The following is a 25,585-nucleotide window of genomic DNA, read 5'->3' as shown; positions in this document are numbered from 1 at the left end:
TTATCAATGATTTTACTCTACACCTATTTTGTTTTTCTTGAGTTTAAGTGAGACTAAGAGCAGAATTAAAAACATTTAAAACATGATTTTATTAATAACAATTGAAAAGATTTAGAGGATTGTAAGCACTGGAAGATGTATGCAATATGTGACTATTTTCTCTATCATAATATACCTGGAGACATCGCATTTTCTGTAGGTGGCTAGATTATTGTATCTTTGACTTTGGGAAGAAGACCCTGAAATATTTGAGGGCAGCAATGCCAGCGTTATCTGTGGGTGGCCTAGTTTCTGCTGTCAGTCCAAGAAGTCCAAGAGTTGTGTTTCTGGTGGTGTTAACAGGCCTAAATGTTTCAGAACCGGTCTTCCCCTGGATTAAGTGGAACATTAATGACTGATGGGATCTGTGTATACGGTGTACAGCGAGGTATCTCTGGCATCTGTAACATTTCTACTGTTGGGGTGAACTGAAGTGAACTAAACATGTCACTTTGACAAAACAATGCAACAACAATAGTCTTTAGCAAGTGAAGCATCCATCTGTAGCCAGTTTGTGAGCATGGGACAGTCAGTGGAAAACATAACGTCATCGGACATGCGTCACACACTTGTCAACAGCAATGACATCTAAATTCTGTCTGATAGCATTTAACTCCATGACTATCCTGGCGAGCCTGTGCCCTCTACACCACACATACCGTGTCTGGTATAAACCAGTTTATTATGTTAACATAATCCAGCAGGAAGTAAATGTAATTGACTCCTCATAAAGTGTGAGAGTTGTGGTGCTTGGAGCTGTTAAAGCCTGTCAGTGTCAGCTCAATATTTTTATTAGTGTCAGTCTTCTTGTCTCCGCTGACAGTGGACTTATTACTGCTAGATTTATAACTCTGTTTATCATTTCTACTACCCTGGACTGTTGGGTCCAAATATGTCGGCACATTGTAATGTTATGTTGGTTTTAAGGTGAATAATAAATAATAACACATAATAGAGCAGTCTGATTCGAGAGAATTCAAAGTAGAGTTTGAACATCAGATTTAAGCTTTTTGAAACCTGCTGCAGAACAGGTTGATCCAGTTTAATGCCTCATTTCCACTGCATGGTTTAGCTCAACTCACTTTTGGTACCAGGTTCTTTATCTATTCAGTTTTCCACCATGGATAGTACCCCCTCAGTGTAGGTGGGATTCTCAGCTGATCGCCATAGTGATGCAGCGTGAAACTGCTGTGACGTCATCTTGAACATAACACTTGTTAAATCCTTTCATCAGCAATTAAACAGAGAAACGTTTGCACGAGTTGTTTATTACATGACGCAGTTTTAGGGGCTGGCATTTTTTAAAATTTGGGTCAAGTGAATAAAAAAATTTGTGGTCACTACTGATCATAGCTTGGCTACTTAAAACTGGTGGATTTTTGCAGGACGTCCCGTGTCTTGCAAGTGACAATTCTTTCTGAACCAATCAGCAGTTTGTGTGCTCATGTTTTGAAGCCTTGAGTTTGACATTTTGGCTGTTGCAATCTTGGATTTTTGGAGCCATAAGCGACAGTATTTCAACAGGATGGTGGAGCAGCGTAGAGAAGTTGATAAAAATCAGAGACTGTGGCGACGTCAGTCAAAACCTGATTTCTGAAGCCATTTACAGTATCATTCATACCAAAGCCCCACTAACCTGAATACAGATGGGAGCATCCTCAGTTGACCTGAGAGGATTTTCTTTGTGAACTCCAAGTTATCACATGAAGGCAGCCTGCAACATCCTAGGAAAAACAAACAGATAGTGTCAAATGTTAACCAGACAGACAAGCCCATGTTTCATTGAATCTGCATGGAGTTCATGAGAATATGATAAGACTGAAATGTAATGCTCTGTTGTTTGTGTCAATGCAACAAAGAAGTTTATGATTTAACTGAAAAAATAGTTTTAGTGCTGTTAGGGAATCAGATCTTTTAATGAAATGCAGTTTTTCAGTTTGGATTAATTCAATTGGCATTAAATCATTTTAAAATGAACCATTTTGTCTTTGCAGACAATACAGTACAGTACTGTATTTGTATTTTTGACTTTCATATGGGTTCAACTGTTAAACTTGTATGATGTGATAAAACCTTTTGTCCTAAAACTAAACAAATAATTATATCTTAAACATCAGAATCAAGGAAAGAAGATCTATGCATGTTTCAGAACAGGCACATACAAACAAACAAATGATTTTGAGTGAGGCGTGTACAGAGGAAACTGTAGCTTGTGCTAATGCGCATGAGTGTAAATAATGTGACAAGGGCTTCTCCTGCCTCAGATTCTCACACTCACATAGCTCAGATGAAATTAGCACACAAACAAATAGGGGAGGGATCATGGAACAGAGCCAGATATAGTTTCATGTGATGGATTCAAGAATTTAAAAACAACAAAGAAGGTCATTTAAAAGTGAATGTGTGTTAAGGTTCTTGCTAGTTCTACCAATTGATCGGCAAATCACATGTAAAAATGCAGTATCTTGAGTCCTTCAACTATTTTCCTGTTGATGTCTGGATAGGACATAAAGTAAGACGGAAACGTCACAATATCCAGTCCAACTCCAAAATGGTTTCTATAAGCAAACCAGTGTTGTTGTTGTTGTTGCTTGTTCTTTACTTTTATTATACCTTGGACTGAGTCACATTTTCATCACTGCTGTTAATATAAATATTTGAACATTTGTTTACATACTACCTACTGGTACATGATAATATAACCCACTCTAAGACTTAAGTATCTAAAAAATCAACATAAATTAAAAAATTCTCACTCCACTGGCATAAATTGTCAAATCTATTTTATGGTAAAATCTGATCTGATCTGATGAGAATGTTGATGGATACATTTTACTCCTCAGTATACGACTGTTTTTCTATAGTTACAGGCTTTCTGCTTTAAACTTCATGTACTGTATTTGTACATATTTTTGTGACAGGCCCTTACAATACATATGTAAAATGTGTTTTTAATTCTGTGAAATTTTGAGTCATCTGTGATTCAGTTTACCAGTGCTACATTGATCAGTTACACACGACATAGACTATTTGTATATTGTGTGAACTGAAGGGAAAGGGGACTGCACTGAGTTAAAAAAAAAAAAAAAAGAAAAAAAAGTTGAAATGACACCTACATTTTACTTGGACTGTCAATCCTCAGCTCCTGGCTCCACGTTTCTTCCTCTGTGTCTCCCTGGTATGAGGACTCAAGGGGAATGTGCTGTTTTCGCCTGGACTCCTCTGGCCTCCCAGTTGGTGTCCACTTTCAGTCGTTTGCATAACTCATTACCAGCTTTGCTGATACAGTGGTGGGGCTCTAATAGACACATACATAGACAAAAACACACACGCTCTCAAGATTCTGGCTGTCTAATTTTCTGAAAGTTCATCAAGTGAAATAACTTTTTACCTTGTGGTCAAGGCTGATAAACTGTCCCAGAGGATCTTTCCTCCATTCAAATACCTCTCCACAGCACACTGAAAGGTAGAGACAAATAAATAAAGTTTTAATTATTAGGTTAAAGTAGAGAGTAGTTAGTAGTTAGAGTATTTCCCCAATACTGAATGTGAATATGTGTAAAAAGCCATGCTGACTTATCCTTTAAGCTAGTACTACTGGAAAGTTTGAATGGGCAGCAGTCACTACATCACTAATGGCATTAGTGTTGTGTACTAGAGACCAGTGGGTACAGGATAGCAGAGAAATGACCCAAATGCAGATCAAGGAGGCCCACTGGTAAAGTTCAGCAATTTATTCACCATAGAGGCACGTAACTGGGAAGGCAGCCCTCACAGGTAAACCATTCCAAAAGGGCAGGCAGAAAACCCAAAGTTGACAAGGTTCAATAACAGGCAGGTAACTATTTTGTACCTGTGCAAATAAGTAGATGCAGCAGCCGCAGGAGCAGGGCTGTCTTAAATCACAAAATAACAAAAAGCCGCAATGCAAAGAATAGCTTATAATACATGTGAAAATGACACCCTTCAGGGACAGCACAATAGTTCAAAATGCCAGTAGATGCCATGTAATGGCTAATAAACTTAACAGCAATAATATAATAACAATATTAATGAATTTATTATAATAACCAACAAATTGGACAAATAGTGAACTGTTCCTACCTTTGAACAGTTGAAAATGCTGCTGCAAAAATGAAATGGACAGACAAAAACAGCTAGGCTAATGCTAGGTTAGCTTAGCAACATCTATGGAATTTGTGAAGTATGTTAGCAAAAAATTAAACTGAATTCAGCCAAAACATACAGTCAAATAAACATGTCAACACAGGCAGAAATACTTAGTGTAGTGAAGTGAAGCAGTGGTCCTTTGGTGAACAAATCATTAGAAGGAGTCAATCACTCCAAGCTAACACCAAAAGCAGCTAAGAAAACCTTGGTCCGCGCCATTTTGGTGCGCTGGTGCACCGCTGAATGGAGTGTAATCTGTCAACTGACAAAACAAATAACAGCGACACCTACAGGCCAAAAGCTATGGTAGAGTAGCCGAGCGTCCTGTGTTCGCTTAACTGAATTAATAAAACAAGAAACAAGACGGAAGACTGTGTAACAGCTCGAGAAACAACCGCTGCCCATTTATTTTTTCACCCCCCCAAACTTCTCACACATTCACAAGGCGTGCCCCTTAAAACTGCAGAATGTCACCCCATTTTTTTCTGCCGTATGGCAACTCAAGAGGGACATACAATGTAGAATAGTCTGTGACAGTAGCTTTATTAGCTACCATAGCTTACCTGACAAATTGCCTGCATGAACAGTACTGTTCACAGCATGACTTTATATGCGTCTGAATTACATTCACCAGTTCTGTTTTATCAGTCTTTTAGCGGCAGCAATCACACTCGGCGCACGCCGCCATAGTAAAAGGTGCTAACTTACACTCTGTTGAATGTTCCGTTTTTTAGTACCAGCGAGATGTAAACCAGTCCAAAAGCAGTGTTCTTACGTCCGTATTTGCTTTTTGTTCATTTGTTTGTGATGCAGAAGAGTAACAAGCTTTCACCAGTATGCACTGTCAAAATCTCTTTTTCAAACAGGTAAGTCCCCTCACCTGCACATAATTACAAAACACTGGCAGAAATGGAGCACAATAGGTCTCAATGTAAAGTGCATAGATTTAGGGGTATATATAGGCTATGGATATACAGTTAGTTATCATAAAAAGTTAAAATAATATTTCTCCATAAACATTACTGCAAAGCTGTTAGACTGCATCAATGTCAGCTTGTTGTGTCCCAAATTAAGTGTTAACTGAGTGCATGACAAGTGCATTTTAATCAAGATTAGCACAGTTTCACCTGGGTGTCTTTAGACCAGTGTAGCAGCAGCAGCACACAGGTTGGTAGAGCAAACAGTGGGGAGAGCAGAGTCATCTTACATAGACCACTCATTTTAAAAGGATGCATTGCATAGGCCTATTAGGTTCCAGTGTGTACAATGTGTCATATTTGGATGCAGCTGCAGTTAACAAATAGGAAACATCACTCCAAAATAATAATACTAGCAGACACAGTGTTTATTTTGTGAATTATTTAACAAATTTCATATCTGTCCAAGTTGTTTTTTATCCGTAAATCAATGGTAAGCAATGGCTGCCTGATTTAAAGGACTCCTTTGACAGTGTAAAACACTGTGGTACTACATGATGAGTAGGCTAGTTAATTACAATACAGATTAGTATAATACTTGGGAGTTTTGTGGCTTGTTAAATGAAGAGTGCAGATGTAGTGAATGATAGCAGGATGAAATGAAGCTAAATTGAACATAAGGCCAACATGAAGTCACAACTGGTAGTGTTTATGATCTGTCACCATGTACAGTAGATCTTGCATGGCAAACATTGACTACTTGGCTTTGTATGAACACTGTGTGTGTGTGTAGAGGGTTAGTAGGTTGGGGTTCAAGGTAATCAGAGAACAGCTGGGTGAGACACTCTGACCCTCCACCAAAATGCCTGCCTGCTGCTTCCAAATTCCCAGGTAGTCATCAGCAGGTTTGTGGCCCTCTTCTGCCACCCAGTGGGAGCAGGACAGAAATGCACCTTTGTTAAAATTACAACACCATATAACTAGCCAAAGAGTTAGCATGTCTTAGCTAATTTACTCCTAATCATATATACTTTACATTGCTGCTGACATTTTTGCAAAACATACCAGATGTCTTGATTAAAAACAAAAACTGAGTTTTTATGGCAACAACCTAGGTTGTCCATTAGAGGACACATCATGTCGACCTTATTGTTGTCAAAGTTATACTATTGTGTGCATTACAGACAACACATTGCAGTGAAATACATACAATGATAATGTTGCACATGTTAATCAATTTACTGTACAAATGTTCTTAGGGCTTATTTAATCAAGAATACAATAAACGCATAAAATGCAACATAAACACAAATACAATCAAAAGACAATTTAGACATATATATATATATATATATATATATATGTATATATATATATAAAATGTATCTATTGTTTACATACAATTAAACAATGTTTGCAGAAATACATCTAAACATGTATTCCCTATTACATTCATCAGTATCTTTACTAATTTTTATTAATTGTCACTCGTATTAATGTATCTCTGTACACAGTTGTTTCTATTTTTTGTTTAGGTGATTTTAGTTTACTATGTGGGAGGAGTGTCCTTGTATGAATTTGCTGAGCTGTGTAATCTGACATTACAAAATGGGCTGCATGTAAAGATTTCAAACACTAAATGGTAGCACAATGAGGCAATCATGACCTGTACCTTGAAAGTAATAGCACTGAATGATTAACTCCATTTCATAGAAGGCACTGATGCTTAAATTTTTATCAGAATTGAAATAGAGAAAGTTCAGAGTGTAAGTGCCTTGCTGAAGGGCACTGCAGCAGGGCAGAGTCCTGCTGAATACTATACCTGAACTTGGTCCTCTAGTTCAAGGACTGTCTCTAACCACCATATTGTTGTGGTCATGTTAATAGCTTTCGTATCAATGAATTTCTGGGCCTGTTTACAGCATTAAAGAATCAAAAACTTTTTGATTAAATTACTTTTATCAAGTTGCAAGTTGACACCACCAGATTGTACTTGTGCTGTGATGCTGAGAAACAAAGTGAGACATGAGATCCTCTGCTTGAATTCTCCACTAAGCTCTGCTGGTTATATGTGTTTGTGTGTTTTGGGGCAGTGGGCTTGACAGTCATTCCACAAAGGTCAAAGGTCACAGTTTATCCTGAATCCTCTTTCAAACACCAGTCCCATTACACCCAGTTGTCTTTATGTTATGTAACACTGAAAGCAAGCAGCAAACTCACAATAACCAAGGGATATTATTAAAAGTCTGTGCACATACTTGTGTTGCTTATGTAACATATTTACAGGCTGCCCTCTCAAGCACAAACACAAGTATATATACATTTTGCTGACGTCTTACAGCACCTCCTTTCCATGAAAGGAATTTTTTAGCGTCTGTCCGAGGTCATAACAGAGCAGGCCTGACGAACGTTATCATGGCAGCTGAACTGTGAAAGTACAGACTGTCATCAGCCAGTGGTGACACAAGTAGGTTTGTCAGATAGAAAAGCAGCAGGTGGAGCTACAGAGATAATGTGTAGCCTTCTTTCCATTGTCATGTACAGTCCAGACATCCCTCCTCAAGTACTGAGGAACTGTAAGCCATAAAGAGAGAAACCTCCCAGTGACTCCCTCTGTAGCCTGATGCAGCATGAAGCACTGTTCAAACGCACATAACTTTGCTTAAATTCTAGTCATGACGCAGGTGTTTCCAAAGATACTAAATCAGTCCAAATGAAATATGGGAAAATACGCTGTTAAATATTTCCATTTTATGTAACAGTGCAGCTATAAATCATGGCATCTTTGGTTTGAGTATTTGGTCAGATGGCACAAGTAAATACTGTACATCGTACAGATAAAAAAGGCTATTTTAAAATGTAGGCTATATAATTCAAACAGTGCATTAACTGATATTGCCTGTGCTTAGCAGTCTGTATATGTTATTAATAACTGCGAAACACTGGCTTGTAAAGACATATAACATTATGATAGAGAAGAGGAAGTCAGTCATCCATCACATGGTGAAGTGCATCACAACCCACACTTTGATAACACTTTATAATAACCATCATTAATAAATGGTAAACTTTAGTTAATAATAATTTTACCCTTAACAATGAAATGATAATTAATCATGTGTACTGATTATTAATAATGCTAGTTAGTTATTTTAATAGTCTTGCACTCATTACAACATTTAATGTACTCTATGAAGCATTTGTTAATGGTAATATGTGGTTTGTAAACCATCTATATACATTATTTAGATGGCTATTATTAAGTTGCAAATGATGATTATAATTTCTTGTTGAATGGTGAACTAGGTTTTGATCAATCATCAATTTACCATTTATTAATGATGGTTACTCACTTTTACCGCTGAGTATCTGACACTTTGTTGGCTGTTCAAGTGAAACCTGCTGGTGGTGAACTTGGGGATCAACAGGCCTTACAAGTTGCTGAGGACCCTTTGAATGCACTCTTTTGAATTAATTAATAGATTATTTTTCGTCTCAGTAAGGCTGTGTTGGACGCGTCATCGTGACGGTATGGTGAATCCTCTGTGGGCAGGGGGAAGGGAACCCTGGATGATTCAGAGACCCCAGAGCTGGACCACAGCCCTGGGACATACCAGGGATCAGAGAGCTGTCACTGAGCTGTTGTCAGGTGGCCTAAAATTGCTAGTCGGTTACTAGGCATCCCTAGTACTACCAGTTTGTCTTATTAAAGGAGTAGAAACAGGTTCAGCTTATGAGACTTGAGTCCCTCATGGCATACGGTCCCCTAAACTGTATCCAGGGCCAGAGTACCAATACACTATGAATGAATATACGTCATTAAAGACTTAAATGACAGCATGCTGTCTTAAGAGTCTGAATTTTCAACAGTAAAAATGGAAAGGAAGCCAAAACAAGATATAACAGAAGCACAATCTTTAAATTCAAAACTTTGTCAGATAAATTAAGTGCAGCAAATGTAAAAACTGTAGAGTCTCAATATGGAAATAGACAAGTTAAATGCCAGTACTTGAAAATATTTACTTTACTGTAATGTACTAGGCCTATACTGTATCAGCCCAGTTGCCAGAAGAAAATGTTGTCAATGTATGTTTCTGCAAACCACCAATATGTTACATTTGTATGTTTCATACGTAACATATCAACATTTGTGACATAGTACATGTGCTGATTTTGTCAACGGCAGGCGGAGGGGATGATAGATGGTGGATGGCATGACACCAAGGTGAGACAGCTGCCAAGCTGCAGACCAGTTGTTTTTTGGCGATCCTTCGCTGCGTTTCCACCAGTTTTTGTGACACAGAATCTTTGTGTTTTTTTTTATTTAACCTATGTGTTTATTGTCAACACATTGCTGTGTTTCCCAGCTGCATTTGAGCCATTGAATATTTTTTTTCCACTGACCCTTCCCCACTTTTCCAGCGGCTTTTGTGCCACCAAACATAAGTGTTTTAAGCCAATACAGCATCTTTTCTTTACCAAAACCAAGTGATTATGTGCCTAAACCTAACTGCATCTTCACCATAACATTAATGATAAACATAAAGTGCAAAAATATCCACTACAAAATAATGTACAAATGCAACATATCTGTCGTTTGCAGAAACATACAATGCCAACATTTATTCTGGTAACTGGGTTGACTTGGGTACACCACAACAGCAGCTATTAGCCTGAGGCACATGTTTGTTGCATGTCACACAGTCTATTATTGTGTCTCTTGGCTCAAAGCTCGTTGCATTCATGTTGTTCAGGTCTTGGCACTGGAGTGATATGGATTACCAGACAGTGTGTAACACTGGAATAGGCATTATGTATTGTCTGTGTCTTCCTGCTGAGTAACTCTATATGCAGTGAGAGTGGCAGGCGAGGCCGCGTCAGTCTCATTCCTAAACAGTGCTTCTATACCACGCTGGCTCTCATCTTACCATGTAACCTTTTCTGACTGGGGATTTCGGAGATTGTCCAACAGGGTACAGTTAAACCTCCCTCTGCCCTCAACGCCAGACCCAGACCTATCAACCACCACTTTGCTCCTTTCCTCATTGCTCTCTGTACTGTTTCATCTATTTACAGGAAGGTTTTAGACCAAATAACTGTCTTTAATTTTAGCAGTCATCTATCATGTTTTCAGACACCTAATCTAGTGGCTGTTGTGTGAGCAATAGCTTAAAACATGATGAGTCCAATATAGGAAAATAAGTTGGTGCATTTTATCTTTTACAATGTATTAGCCACTTCAAATAAAGGCTTTTTAATATTTGGACCTCAAGAGTGCCTTGGTCACCTCCTTTTTTTGCCATAGGAAAATATGCTTTAAGAGAAGTCTGTGAGAAAGGGAAACACCATTTCCCTCACTGATTCCGTTATTGTCCTTATTGTCCATCCATGAATGCATTATAATTCCTGTATAATCAGTATCTTATCTACAGTAGATGTCAGTTGGCACATCCCCAGTTTGGAGAAGTGGGCTGGAGTCTGACACAAAGGCTATGATGTGCTGCTGTGGATGGGGTCAGCAATAAACATACTTTAGCCACCTAAAAAAATCAAGTCTATCATTAAGTCTGTGCTGTATTGAGAGATTTTCACCTCTTTACCTTTTCATCAGACAGCCCGTTCTGACGGGAACACCACTGACAGCTTCAGTTCCCCATCTATGCTCTTGTCAAAACCACCAGACTCCACTGACAAAAATAGCAATTTTAGCATGCTGAACACTGGAGCTGCTGGTCTACTGCTGCTTCATTCAGTTAGTTAGTTTGTGTTATTGTGTGACTTTAGTGAAACCAAACTAACAAAGTCACGTAATTACTGTATACACACAAAATATTGGTTCGAGGCAGAAGTAGACCATCAACTCTTGTGTTCAGCAATGATAAATCATTGTTTTTCTCAATGGAGTCTGGCTTTGAAGAGAGCAACATAACAATTGCCAGCAGGAAATCACTCTCTGATGTTAAGAAAAAACAGTGAAAACATTATGAATATAGTATACACTTAAATTGATACTGATTTTTTTAGGTGGAACTTTTTTTAACTGCCTAAAATATGTTATGTTGGTGATCCCTCCACAGCTTAGATTGCTTAGCTTAAATTTTGGACTCCAGCCTGCTTCTCCAGACTGGGGGCATGCCAGCTGACATCCACTGTATATAATATACTGTCTATGAATAAGTACCCCCATACAACCCTACTTCAAAAAATCCAAACTATCCCTTTAACAGTAGATCAAATGACTGTCTGATGTGAAACGGGCTGCTTGTAGAATCTCAGGAGAAAGCTGAGGAAAAGGGATGTGGCATTTGCTTTTGCTCGACAGGTAGAAAACCTACAACTACCAGAATGCACTGCAACATGCCAGACCAATATATGCTCTTGCTGGTGGGTGATGTAATGTGAGTTAATCATCCAAAAACAATATGGTGGCCCTGGGTAGTAGCAAAAGTTCTTGTATTACAGTAAAACAGTAAGCTAAAATATGTTTCTCCAAACATTTTAGGCAAAAATTAGGCAACACAGTAACAGAATCTTGATTAGCTTTAGCACTGTTTTGTTTTACCGTATGATCAGAGTTTGGTCTGTGTTAGAGAGAGAGAGAGAGAGAGAGAGAGAGACGGCTCTTTCTCTTGATCCATGTCTACATTCTTGGTGTCCATGGTGGCATGGTGTACGGAAATGGGGAAATACAATCTGTGGTCTGAGCAACAACCCAAGAGCCAAGGAAAATCCGCTGGATGACACATTTCGTGCCTTCGCTGCCCCCAAGTGGCCAAAAAGTCAGTTACTGCTGCTTAAAGTGTGTTCGCAGTCAGAATAACAGTTAAGTTTCCCAAAACTGGTGATGTCCCTCCAACCAGTGTGAAGAAATATGTATTTTTTTTAATGTCCATGTGTTGTATTTTGTGGAGACGTTAGCAGCATGATAAATGGAATGTTTCACTCAAAACATAGTTAAAAGCTTATTTTTTGGTATTTATTCATCTAAGTAGTGATCTTGATGAGATTTGCTGGGGTTTGGAGATATCTGTTGTTGTGTAGCTAGTGCAAAAAACAGCAAAACTCAACAGCATCATATTTTCTAAATATAATCTGATTACTTGATCTGCCATGATGTGAGAAGTTTCTCCATTTGTCCTAAAGGGAGAGATACAGTTGGCTTTTAAATGTCAGTTAAGAGTAGTAGTAACTGATTTTTGCATTTGGAAAGACATGTTTCTGTTCATTGTTTGGGTAAAATCTAATCTTGTGTGAAATGGCGCTTTAAACCCCTGGATAGCTGCAGTGCATACAGTAGGAGCTCTAAATAACAAAGTTGTTAAATTAAAATTTAGAAACCAGGTTAGCGTAAATAAAAAAGAGCACTGATCAGTCATCTTTTTTGTTCGGTCAGTGTATTTTTACGGCATGCACTGTACCCTGTCTGCACTTGTACAGTGTCCTCTTTCAGTCTCACCTTAGCTGGTAAATGGGGATACGAGTGTTAAACCTGACAGCTGACGAGTTGTCTGTACTGGGAACAGTGCGAGGGACAGGGTATAGGTCAGGTTTTTCCGGTGCTGACAGATGGGTGCCAGTATATAGGCGCCGGCGCTTTGTCACCCTTCCTACTCCAGATATCACTGTACCGAGACGTGGAAAAGTTTGAGACCAGCGTGCACAGTCAGACACGTCTCCATAAGTGTCAATCGTTTGTTCATGAATACAAACTTCCGTGTCCATGTGCATATCTGTGTCAGTTTGTCCTCTTTAAGTCTCAGCAAACAACACGTGCAGAAAGTTTCCTCTCCCACAATCCCCGTCTGCTCTGTATCAACAGCTCTTAGGTGTCAGTAGCATCACCTGTTTCCTGTTTTCTTCAGTTGTCTTGTCTTGACAGTGGGTCTATATTGGGAACCTTGCGCCTCTTTCCGACTCCAAGTAAAATCAATTTTTTGTAAGAAATTTCCTTAATTTCCTTAAGTTACTTTTTCCTCTTTGCAAAATGTTAAAATGAAAACATTCATCATCAGATTCAGTGAACTATTAATAAACTAATTAATGTATTTATTCATTGCTATGTATGTTTTTTTCCTTTCCCAAAAAGTTATTTGTATTTAGATACAACTTTCAGTACGGATAAAAAAGTTTGGGGGTTATACAAAAATTGGGTAGGCTCTAACAAAAGGATGTAATTCAATCAGTAGCATTTTAAATGAGCAACAATATTAACAAGGAACAGATAATTACCAGTATTAAAACTAAATACACAATTACATATTATGAATAATATTATATAGCCTATATTAATATATAATATTACATATTACAAGAATGCATTTTCCCAACGTTAAAAACAAGATTTAAGTTTTTGCAAAAAGTCTCGCCCTTGGGAACTTGTGGCAGTTCCGCAATGTTCTGCTGACAATCAACAAATCACTTTTGAGAACTGTGTGGCATTTGAGGAGGTTCAGAAATACCCACAGTGTTTGTGTTTTTAACAGAGGTTCAAGTGGTTAATAAAGTTTTTAGGGCCTTGCACACACTTGCACCTGTCACTCCACTTCCTGTTATGGAACAATTTGAAAACCATCTTCAGCCTCTATAGAGAATCCGAAAATAAGATCCATGTTTCAACAAAATACTCATATTACTGAGTTTCCGGTAACGTTGCAGAGGTTCGTGATTGTGAAATTTGGTGTTCTTCTATTCTGTTTTTTATGGGGTCAGACATTTTATTTGTTTGTCTTATTTTTTACGGTGTCATATTTCAGCCCCACATTCTTGGGATTCTGACACCTGACTGAAGGGCTTTTAAAGTGTCTCATATGTCACATTGCGATCCTCTCCAGCATCTCCCCCCTAACCCACATCAATCCCCAACTGCACACCAGAGTCCTCAGCTCTTATCACTGGCCACTCAGTCCCTGACGTCCTCGGGGGGCTGCACTTTAATTTGGAGGACAGCCATTTGCTATTCTTAAAACTCAATTCTGTGGTGCAGTGTTGAGGGAAAGATCTCTGTTCTCCCTCCACCTTTTTTCTCCTGCCTGTAGCTTTGTCTGGTAATATGCTTTTTGTTGTTTCCACCAAGCCTGCATGAAAGTGAACTTTAAGTGGAGAGTGAAAAGTTTTTGCTGTTTGTGAGGAGGTCTGCTGTAACTCATCATGAGCGCCAGCCTTGTCAACTCTTTAGCCAAAGTCTATGATCCAAACCCTCTTCATGGTCAGAAGCCTGGTGGAAGGAAGCTTTCGCTTAACGGATCAGACAAGTCCCAAGCCTCTTCATCATCACCTTCCTTCCCTCATGATGCAGCCCTGCGCTGCATGGAGAACCGAATGGACTCCCTGACTTCTCAGATGGAGCGCTTGCTCAACATGCAGCAGATTGTCTTGACCCGGCTCGACGGCTTGACCCTGGACATCAGGGGTATGGGTCTGGATCTGACCTCTCTGCGAGAAGGGGGCCATGGGGGCAGACACGGTTCAGGGATGGATGCGACATGCAGGGAGCTGTGTGGGGCCGTGGAGAGGGCCAGTGAGCGGGTGGAGAGTCAGGGACGCAGGCTGGAAGGGGTGGAGAAGCTGGTGGAGGGTACCCAGCAGGTGATCAGCTTCATTGGGGAGGTGGTGAAGAGCTCCAGGCTGGTGGAGCTGCTGTTTAAACAGCCTGGAAAGAAGGCTAACAAGAAGGTGAGAGGTTTGACAACATCACAAGTGAGATTTTCCCACAAGAGGTGGCCTCAAAATCAAATGTTTTTCCATCTAGTTTCCTTCTCACATCTCCAACATAGAGTACATTAGGTAAGGTGTAGTGCAATGTTTTAGGAGTGGTTATATTACTGTGTGCTATGTCACTAAAGGCAACATAGTGAAAGGTCTAATTGCATTGTGATCATAGCTACAGAGGCATTAAGTGCTGCCTGAAAGGTTCCTAATCCTTGTGATGGAATATGTGACCTGTTTGCAGCAACGTTATCAGTGAGTGTCTCTGAAACTTGATTTTTGTAAGCAAAATACATACAGTAAATCTTTAAATGGCTCTTAACAGTTTTTTTTAAATTCCTGCTTTGCACATAAAGTTGCTTCTCATTCCTCATAATTCTGATATGGCTCCTTATACATCTATTATAAGCTCTGCTGTACTCCAACATGGTGTTCTCTGTAATGTTAAGTAATTTTCCCTCATGCAGTGATTGTGATTTGCCCCTGAAGTGTTAATGATTAGAGTCACACCGGTTATCTTATCTTAACCAAGTCTTTATCAACAGCGAGTTGGACTGCAACTGCACAGGTTTGGCACTAGTCTGGCCTGTTCTAAAGTCACACCTAGTCTGCATCACATTGCGCATGTTTGTTTTTCTTGGTCTTTGGAGTAATATGAAGAATGTACTGCCTTGTCTTTGCAGAACATCTGTGTATGTTTTTGTATGAGATGGAATATCTTACATACTTGAATTCTGCTGATTCAGAGGCTGTTTTTAGGAATGGGCGTGCGGTCAAGCAAACAGATTTATTACACCAGACAGCCTCTGTCAGACATATTAAGTAACGGCAAGGAAACTACAGCAGGGATCACCTGAACTTCTTCTCTGACATCCTGTCAAGTGTCATGCATAAAAAATATCTTTTATTGATGCTGCCATTGTATTTTGTTCTTTAATCACTGTATAGTATATGTTGGAAACCGTGAATAGAACTGTTTCCTGTGTTGTGCAGCATATCGTCTGCTACAGATGATATGTGACCTTTCCTCTCTCTCATGAAGGAGGCATCCATCGCGCAGTACATTATCCTCGAGTTACAGGGGCAACCATAGCAACACTAACAAACACTTTGGCTTGCTGTCTTACTGTTGTGCAAATGATAACACATATATGACTACGCTGCTGTTCCTGTCAAAAATCAGACTCATAAATTACTTTTGACCCCTTTTGACAAGTGAAAAGACAAAAAATGCCAGGGGCCAGTTGGGCTTTTTTTAAAACACGGTTCGAGTTTGTCAACATCTGTCACTTTATAGATCCATTGTCTAATCCTTGATCTTTCTTTCTTCCTTCAACAACAAGGCGAAGGATGACAAGGATAAAGCCAAGCTGTGTCTGAAGGGCTTGAAGGCCCAGAAGAAGAGGAGGGCTGCAGACTCATCAGGTAGGCTCAAACAAGAAATACCACTTTACCTCAAGTCACCTGAATTCATGCAGAGATGTGCACAGCCATTAATCTTTGACAATCTGCTGGAGTAGATATAGACTATATCCTGACCAATACTGGATATTTTGAAGCCAATATAGATGTGAATACTTAAAAAACTGGTGATTTATCAGCTAATAGTCTTTTTTAAAAACGGAATCCCATAACTTAAAGCTACAGTCACTTGTTTCCTGACAGTAGCAAAGTAGACTGATAGTCTGTGAAAAAATCAGGTTCCTCTGGCTCGTCCTGGAGCATCTCATAGCAAGAATCCACTGTGCCTGAATAAAAGCAACCAGAGCCAGGAGGAGTCTCTAACACATTGTCAGTCAATGCTTGTGCACATGCTGTGCTACCAACAAAAATGTACATGACAAAGACAAGTAAACAGAAGAAGATGGATGATGAAAAAGCTTGCTCTCACTTTCACTTTCACAGACCAAGACCAAGGGTGCCTCGTGTGCTCAAACAGTGATTGACACTGTGTTAGAGATTCCTTCTGGCTCTAATTGGTTGGTTTTGTTCAGGCGCAGCGGATTTTTGCAAATACCTTTAGGAGCACTATGAGACAGAGGAGCCAAAGGAACCTGAATTATTCATAGATCATCTCTCCTATGTACTACTGTCAGGATATGTATATATGTATATGTATATATATATATATATGTTCTGCAATATATATATATATATATATATATATATATATATATATAGATAGATAAATAAAATTTACCTACTGTAGCTTTAAACAGCCTTGATACACATCCCCTAGTTTTATTTGCGTTTCAAATTCTGACGAAAATACATAGTGAATGTGAAATTTTACAGCTTGAAAATCAACTTGTCAGTGCTCTCTAGTGGACAAAGTATGTCGTGGTGACACTGTTTCCAAATTACCTCAAACCTGATTTGGCAAACATTGCCATCCCTAGTGGGTTTAATATTGCATAAAATATAAAGAATGTGAATTTGTATCATGATTGAATTGTATCCATTCCAGGGTCACAGATTTACAGAGTAGTAATAAATGTCCGTAGAGAGTGGCGCAATCCCTTATGTTTTTTTGCTGTGTTTCTCCCACCTCAGACACTTCGTTGCTGAATGAGCCTGAGCTACAGGAACAGGTGGAAAAGCTCAACAGGCAGAACACTGAGCATTCCCATGGAAAAGCAGAGGCTGACAATCAAAGGGGGAAGGACAAAGGAAGAAAACAAGAGTCTGCAGAGCTGATCCTAAACGAATCTCACACCTCTGCCACCCAGCCAGAGGACAGGAAGCAGGCAATTGAGGAGGAAGAGGAGGGGGATGTCTTTGAGGACTCGCAGTCAGAAGAAGAAGCAGAAGATGTTAGTCCAGAACAGGCTGAAAAAGTGGAGGATGATGGGAAGACGAAGCATAAAGGAGAGGCAGAAGTGTCCTCAAACTCAGGCACGGCCCCGTGTGTCATCGGAGATATCTGCAAGACCTCTCCCCTACCAAAAGAAAGGTATTTCTGGCCAATCACAGTTCACCCTGATGCTGTCACTTATATAACTATGAGTAAATAGTGTGTTGTCTTTTTTAGTTGGCTAAGAGCAAATTCCTTGGTGGAAGAGAGGGAAAAAATTGCAAATGATTATAAATAAAGTGAAATTTTAAATGTGCTCTGTGTTTTCTTGAATTATCACATGTAGCACTGAGGAGAACAGCGATGTGGCCACGTGCAGCAAACGTCATGTCACAGAGGAAGACCTGGTGAAGGATGACACCAAGAAGAGCAGAGTGGAAGACAGTAAAGTGGAAAATGCTGATGGACAGGTGGTGGAGGGGGGCGCGCCTCAGGCCTCCAAATCTGACAAAGTAAAGGCAGAGACAGAAGAGGAGAGGAAGGAGGGAGAGTCATCAGAGAAGGAATTTACTATTGGTGAGACATGTTTTTACAGTGCATGAATGCATGAGAACAATCCAAGAAAACAATGTGGTAAAATACAAGATCTTTTTTCACCGAGACATACTTCTTTAATCAAAAAACGCCCAGTAATGATCAAGTAGTGTAAACATGAGACTGCAGTTTACAATTTACACCAAAAGAATGTCCATAAAAGATGCATCCCACTCTGACTACGGTCCTGTTTGAAGTTAATCCTGTTTGTTGCCATATTCATGAGTTGCCGGCTCCAAGTAGACCCGACTTGGTTGTTAGTTGGTGATATTTATCTTTTCATTCCTCAGACTTTGAAGCAGCTCCAGTGTCATAACACCATGCCTATTCAAGCGTCACTAACATGTCAGTTGGCACAGCTGGCAGAGCAGATAATGAGACACCGGCATGCTGCTATTTTGATCCACTTTGTTTCTGGGGGCTCAGCTCATACGTTTCATACTTTCTGTTCTCAGCAACAGCTAATTCTCTTTATTTTGCATTTCTTTATGGTTTCTTCAGACTTAAGCCCTCCACCAGTAGCACCTTTTGACCACCGCATAGTGACTCCCAAACCTCATCAGATAGCCACCTATTACACCATCAACAAGGATGAGGTCCTGGGAGGGTGAGTACCAATGACAACCTGACTCTCAAAAGTTTGTTTTCATTTCGCTCAGTTACAGCCACAGACACAAACACATTGGTCCTCTCTAATGAAATAACAGAGGATCTCACAGCCTGTGAGGGGATGTCTAATAGTTTTTTCCAAGGCCTTTTATTGTCCCGCTAAAGGGCATTTGTTTGAGAGCCTCGGAGGGCTCTTGTGAAATAGCGGGCCTCTCTGATGTAATAGAGCAGCACTAAATCCTGCCTCTAGAAGTGGAGATTACCCCTTAGCACGCAAGCACATTTTTCAAATTACATAGCCCTAATTACTGCATGACTGAAGGAGCCATGATGATTAATACTTATTTTCATAATCAATTATTACAAGTTATTTTTACAATGAATAATTGTTTGGTAAAACATATATATAAATATTAAATAAATAAATAATGCCTGTCACAACTTACCAATGCCCAAATGGACATCTTCAGATTGTGTGTTTCGTCTAACCAAAACTCTGAAATCTAAAGGAGACAATGATATAGAGCAGGGTTAGGGTTAGTCCTTTGTTTGAGATGGTGTAACCATCAGTTATTTGGAATGACAAAGATAAATTACGTAAATTAGAACACAAAAAATCAAATAGCACTAGAATAAACGTTTTTTTAAATCCCAAATGAAGTTTCTAGATAGTTCTTATACTCTGTCTCTAGTATCTACGTATTTGTTTGACTCATCTATCTGCTTTTCTTACATTAGGGGACGCTTTGGACAAGTCCACAAGTGTGTAGAGAACTCATCTGGTCTGACATTGGCTGCCAAGATCATCAAAGCCAGGAGCCAGAAAGAGAAGGTGCAGTAATGACGGCCAATGAATGCTGAATATGTACAGTAACAGAATACATGTTCTGCAATGGCACTGGGATGTCTGTTTCCCCAGACAGTCTAATGGAAGGTTTCTTTTATCATTGCTAAGCACCATAAAGGATTACATTTTAAAAATAGACCCAGCTCAATAGCCTAGAGGGCGTGGGCATGTGGAGGTCTGTCACCCTCATTGTGTCTTTCTTGCCCTCAGTCATCTGAAAGTGATGAGACAGGTCAGATGTCCAAGCATAGCTCTGCGGCTACGTTATCCTCTGAGATATTCAAAAGGCTTGGAGCCGACTCAGAGCCCACCAAACACACAGCCAAATCCTCGGCTGGCTCATGTTGCTGTCAGTGAGCATCCATGACAAAACTGATTGTGTCCTATATAGTCTGTATACTGTAGCTGATACTAGTGTGCAAAGATCAGAGTCCGTGATACAGTATGACCTAGAAAAAGCTACCCAAACTATGAGAGGTACCTGATGCCAGCATCCTCTCTTTGGATTAATCTCCTGCAAAATTTGGTGATTTGACATTAGATCGAGTAGATTTTTAGAAACAAGGAATTTACCTTGATGCTTTGGTGCATAACAATAAACAAGTTAACAAGGGGTTAACAAGGAATATGATGCACCCAATTTAATGGTTTAAATGATTTACAGAATTTTGTCCATGCATCATATCAGGGTTCTTGATTCAGATCCTTTCTGCTTTTCACAGAAGTCTTTACACACTTTTTAAAAATGGGAATGCACAAGGGTGTGGTCTAACGTCATAACACCTTACTTCCAGCTCACAGTAATCTTGTGAGGAATAGAAACCACACAAACATAGTAAGAGTGTAAATAATGATTTTGATTTTTTCTACAGAGCAAATGAAGTCCAGCTACGTTCCCTGGTTGAACAACTCCTTAGATGCTCTTTTTCAAATCTTGACTCACAGACTTTTGTCACTAATGAACTTCCATACATTTTTTCCAGTTTACAAGTCTAAAAGTCTTAGAAACCAAAAATCATTTCATAATTATAAACATCTATGGTTTTCTAACACCTGGTGGGTTTACCTCAATTAACTAGTTTGTGTTTCTGTCTTTTGTCTGTCTGTCTCTCAGGACGTGGTGAGGAATGAGATCCAGGTGATGAACCAGCTGAACCACGCCAACCTCATCCAGCTGTATGCCGCCTTTGAGTCGCGCCATGACATCATCCTGGTCATGGAATAGTGAGTCAGAGTACCTGCATGCTGTGTGTGTTCTCATTTGTCATTTTAACAAAGTTACAAATGCTTCCTCACTGTAATTGTTTTCGTGCTTCCCTCTGTATCTTAGTGTTGAGGGAGGGGAGCTGTTTGACCGCATCATTGATGAGAACTACAACCTGACAGAGCTGGACACGGTGCTGTTTATACGCCAGATCTGTGAGGGGCTGCAGTACATGCATAAGATGTACATCCTTCATCTTGACCTCAAGGTAAAGCTGCTTCAGCCTGGGATTTTGTATTCTCACAGTCAGCAATGTCCCTGTCAATTTTATTATTTAACCAGTTTTTGTTGTCATGCTCTCTACTCTTCATCTTTAAGTTTGCTGTTTTACAACCCAAACCCAACTATAATATTGTTTTCCACTTTTTATACTCTATTTGTGTATAGCTCTTTCCAACTTCTTAGTTACATTTAATACTCCATACACTGCAGTCCCCTTAGGAATTTGTAGCCAAAAACGTATACATAACCAGCAACTGAACAGAATTGCATTTGATTCTTTATCTGTGTATGTACAGTATTGTAATACTTCTCTTTTGTTCTTTTTCAGCCTGAGAACATTCTTTGTGTCAGCAGAGCCACTAACAAGATTAAAATCATAGATTTTGGCCTAGCCAGGAGGTAAAATCTGTCATCTCGTTACAGTTTAAAGCTTTGTTAACTGTCACCTGTTGCTGTGAGCCCCAGGTGTATCTTCACTTCATGTTTTTGCTCCTGTGTCTCTGACAGGTATAAGCCCAGGGAGAAGCTGAGGGTCAATTTTGGGACACCTGAATTTTTAGCTCCTGAAGTCATCAACTATGAGTTTGTTTCATTCCCCACAGACATGTGGAGCCTTGGTGTCATCACATACATGCTGTGAGTTGTGGATGCTCATTTACAGTTGTGGATGCTCATACTGTGTATATACTGTAGATAAAAAAACACTCAGTAGCATCCCTGACTTCTGTTTTCTGTTGGTCCAGGCTGAGTGGCTTGTCTCCGTTTCTCGGGGACGACGATAATGAGACACTAAACAACATCCTGGCCTGTCAATGGAACTTTGAGGAGGAGGAGTTCGCAGACATTTCCGACGAGGCCAAAGACTTCATCACCCTTCTGCTGGTGAAGAGCAAGAGCTGGAGGATGAGCGCATCAGAGTCCCTCAGACATCCCTGGCTGTCAGACCGGAGTCTGCACTATCGACTTAGCCAAAAGGTAATTTATTGAACATCATCATAATGTGCTGTTAAACAGAGCTGTTTGGTCAGAGCTCTGATGATTTCCTGCTATAGTAAACACGCAGTATACAAAACATAGCAGCTGGCCAATTAGAACTCTTGTTGCTACTCTGTGGGCTTTTTGTAGTGGCTCAATGCTTAATGCTGTATCTAAATTAAAGCAATCATGCAATTGAAACTGTAAATGTTAAAGCCAAGGAGATACAATCGTGAGATGGAATATCATAGACACATTCGAAAATTGCTTTATTGAAAGCAAAATTCAAAGACTTTTCATAAAAAAAATTTGCAAGTCCATCCTTTTTTATTTCTCAAAGATAGGCAAACAGTCAGTGTGGAGAACAAAAGAGGCAGAAAGCATTGGCATAAAGGCAAACTTGGAACCCATCGGCTATCGTCTGATGACAGTTCTTATGTCTCAAGTTGCTAATTAGACTGCAAACAATGACCAGCACATAGAACAGGAAGTGTTGGGTTGAATATTCATTATCGGTTAACCATAACCGATAATGGAATGATATACCACCGGGCCGCAGCAGTGTATAACGGTGCTGGATGGCCTCATTTTGAAATTCCAACAGTAACAACGTTGGTATGGTACACCACTGGGCAGCATCAATTCACAAAGCCCATAAACAGCGTCAGTTTGAAATGCTGCCAGTAACAATGAAAAATAAGGAGCAGGAGGAACATGTCCCTTTAGGGCAGGTAGGAGGGAAGGTGGATGTGTCCACAAAACCCCAGACTGTCACCCGTGCTACTGTTTGCTTCCCATGTGAATGAAAAGCCAAACCATGATGTTTTTTTTTCTAAACCTAGCCACTTGCTTTTGTTGCCTAAACCTAACCATCTACTTTTGCTGACGATCTGGTGTTGATTATGGCGTCCCAGAATGTCAGCAACAGATGCAGGATGATAAATCCACTGACAAAACGATGATATTTGACAAGTTCAGTCGAGAATGCGTTGGTTAACTAGATATCCGTCGGCTACACTGGAACCCCTGAAACATTTGCCTTTGCCCCCAGGGGCTAAATTGCTTCAAACCGATAGGGTTTTGAGATTACACCGTCAGTGTCCCCAGGCTACCAGGGCTATCCTGACATTGAATTTTTAGACATCATTGAATTAATCACTTTAGAGTTTGAAATTTTAATCAAATGATCATGATAATGCATGAAAAAGTTCTACAGTAATTCCAGACTCTATGAAGCTCATTCAGTGTAGGTTTTGAACTGATTTGTTAGTGTAGACTAAAACTTCACTCTGGACCCGAGGAGCAATATGTGTGACAAAGCACAATGACAGTGATTCTAAATCAGGCCCCCAAAAAGCTAAAAAAGGTCCTAATAGATTGGCACACATACAGGTGTTTGCTCCTAATTCAGTGGATTCTCTCTCTTTGCAGAAAAACAAGTGCCACTCCACACATGCTCCTCCTTCAAATAGCTAGACAGGTAAGACTGATATTTTCCTGTCACACAACATAACAGGTATTAAAACATCAGTTTTTCACCATCTGCAAACTTAAAACCTGAAATCTGCTTTTTTTCTGTTTCCCCCCTAGAAACACTGTGAGGCCCTCAGCATGCCTTTCAACAATGTAGGGCCCTGGGGCTCAATACTGGACCAATGCTGCTGTACCTGTTTGGCTACTGGATAACTACTCTCGCTGTACCTGTATGGCTACTGCTTAACTACTCTTGAATTGTACGCTTAGTGCTGCAGCTTGTAGTTCCAACCTGTATAGTTTGAGGCCCACAGGAGAGAAAGAGACTTTTTAAAAACGCTGCCATCAAGGCACAAACCACCTGCTAGCATGCTTGCTGTCCTGTAGAGCTCAAAACTTCAGACTGTTCCAGTGGGGACTTGCTCGCTCTATGGTGGTGTACAGAACAACCTGCTGCAATGGTGAATCCAGAATGTTAGACTAAGAAGTTGAATTACTTGTCACTTCTACAACTTCCACATATACCACTGAAAAGATGAAGAAAAACTGAAAATCAGCAGTTTGGCGTCAAACAGACACTGTTATCCTCGTCTGACAGTGATCAGTTCATCATGTTGTCCTGGTTTGTTGCATGCTTTGCACTTTTTGGCCTATTTCTTCAAGATTAGCAAACGATTTATAGATTGAATGCTGTTATTTAAATAATATATTTTTGTGAATACAGATTTTCTTTCTTTCTTTTCATTTACAAGTCTTATAAAAATGTTCTTCTGTCTTGACATAAAGTAAAAAAAAAACATGTAAACTTTGCTGAAGTTGAAGTCGCACCACATTAATTTATTTTGTATATACCACAACACTACATATTCTCATTCCCCTGTAAAGTGAGAATATCTCAATGACTCAGTACTTCCTGGTTCGAGCCAAAGTCAACCCACACCTCTGGTACGTTTTCACTGTAGACTGGATTGCCTTCTGTATGCGTTCATGCCACTAGTTCGCCTTTGCTTGGGCAGTTTGGAGTAGCCCTCTCACCTTCCATGAAGGCATAACGAACAACAGAATACTACCTATGAATGATTCATGTTTATGACTGAAGTGGATTCTTATGTTCATTTATTTACTGGTTCAACACCAGATTGTACTTGAAGTGCAAAGCTTTTACTCAAGATGGGATTTCTTTCATGAGAGACAAACAGTATTTCACTTAGTTCTGCAAATACTGTATGTGTAAATGAACAGTTGAACTTGATGGAAAGCCAACAACAGAGCAGAGACAACATCAGGCAGTGCTTTTTTTTGTCCCATTCTTTCAAAGAGATAGGAAGTTGGATGAATGTCTGTCACTCAGTTTTTGGCTGCTCCAATTGGAAATGGAAAAGCTTTGTGATAATGAATACTTGTGTAACTGAATTTATGATACCTTTTTCAAGTTTTCTTGTGTAATGATGAGACATAATTACATGTAGAATATGAATAAGCGAATAAATAAAGCACACTAGAAAATATTTGCAGTGTTTCTTACAGTGTATTTCTGTGGATTATGTTTAATTTTTAAATTGTTTGACCATTTGCATGAAAGTTAAACTGAGTTTTGTAAACATATACAAAAAAATGTACATGCATACTGACATTGTAAATGTGTCAGCCTATCCACATATGGTGTGTTTATTGGGTAGCTTTCATATTCCTGCGTGTCCACGCTCAGCACAGCATTCTACAGAAGCCTCGAAGAAAAAAGCAAAACTAATTAATTGCTAAGGAATTAAGAAAAAGGCAAAAATGAGATTTCCTGTAAGGGCACCTTGCCTCAAGAGTAGAAGTACAGAATGATAACATAAATGAATAAAGAAATACATAAAAATAATGATAAAAAAATGTTATCATACACATTAAATAAAAACAGTATAAATTGTAAAAAGTTAAAATGAAATAGAATAAAATAAAAAGTATAACTGTGGAGGCTTCCAGCTGAA

The 25,585-nt window shown here is 39.4% G+C and overlaps 1 protein-coding gene across 3 annotated transcripts in view; it reads left to right on the top strand.

Moving 5' to 3' along the window:
* The window catches only part of mylk4b (myosin light chain kinase family, member 4b), a 37,538-nt gene extending 12,441 nt beyond the window's left edge, over positions 1-25,097 (top strand). For 2 of the 3 annotated variants that reach the window (XM_049587949.1, XM_049587950.1), the window contains 12 exons: positions 16,175-16,256; positions 17,385-17,784; positions 17,972-18,201; positions 18,721-18,826; positions 19,567-19,660; positions 20,790-20,899; positions 21,006-21,147; positions 21,490-21,560; positions 21,669-21,797; positions 21,905-22,136; positions 23,568-23,616; positions 23,727-25,097. In XM_049587949.1, the coding sequence (XP_049443906.1) occupies positions 16,175-16,256; positions 17,385-17,784; positions 17,972-18,201; positions 18,721-18,826; positions 19,567-19,660; positions 20,790-20,899; positions 21,006-21,147; positions 21,490-21,560; positions 21,669-21,797; positions 21,905-22,136; positions 23,568-23,612 (1,641 nt within the window). In that variant the 3' untranslated portion in view covers positions 23,613-23,616; positions 23,727-25,097. Of the gene's footprint in view, positions 1-14,014; positions 14,799-16,174; positions 16,257-17,384; positions 17,785-17,971; positions 18,202-18,720; positions 18,827-19,566; positions 19,661-20,789; positions 20,900-21,005; positions 21,148-21,489; positions 21,561-21,668; positions 21,798-21,904; positions 22,137-23,567; positions 23,617-23,726 lie in introns of those variants that run through there. The other variant, XM_049587948.1, reaches the window with a different exon arrangement.
* The last annotated feature ends 488 nt before the right edge of the window (positions 25,098-25,585 follow it).

The sequence above is a fragment of the Epinephelus fuscoguttatus genome, linkage group LG10, assembly GCF_011397635.1.
Source record: "Epinephelus fuscoguttatus linkage group LG10, E.fuscoguttatus.final_Chr_v1".
Taxonomy (NCBI): Eukaryota; Metazoa; Chordata; class Actinopteri; order Perciformes; family Serranidae; genus Epinephelus; species Epinephelus fuscoguttatus.
Note: the sequence above shows the minus strand (reverse complement) of the source record. Positions and strands in the feature narration are given on the sequence as shown.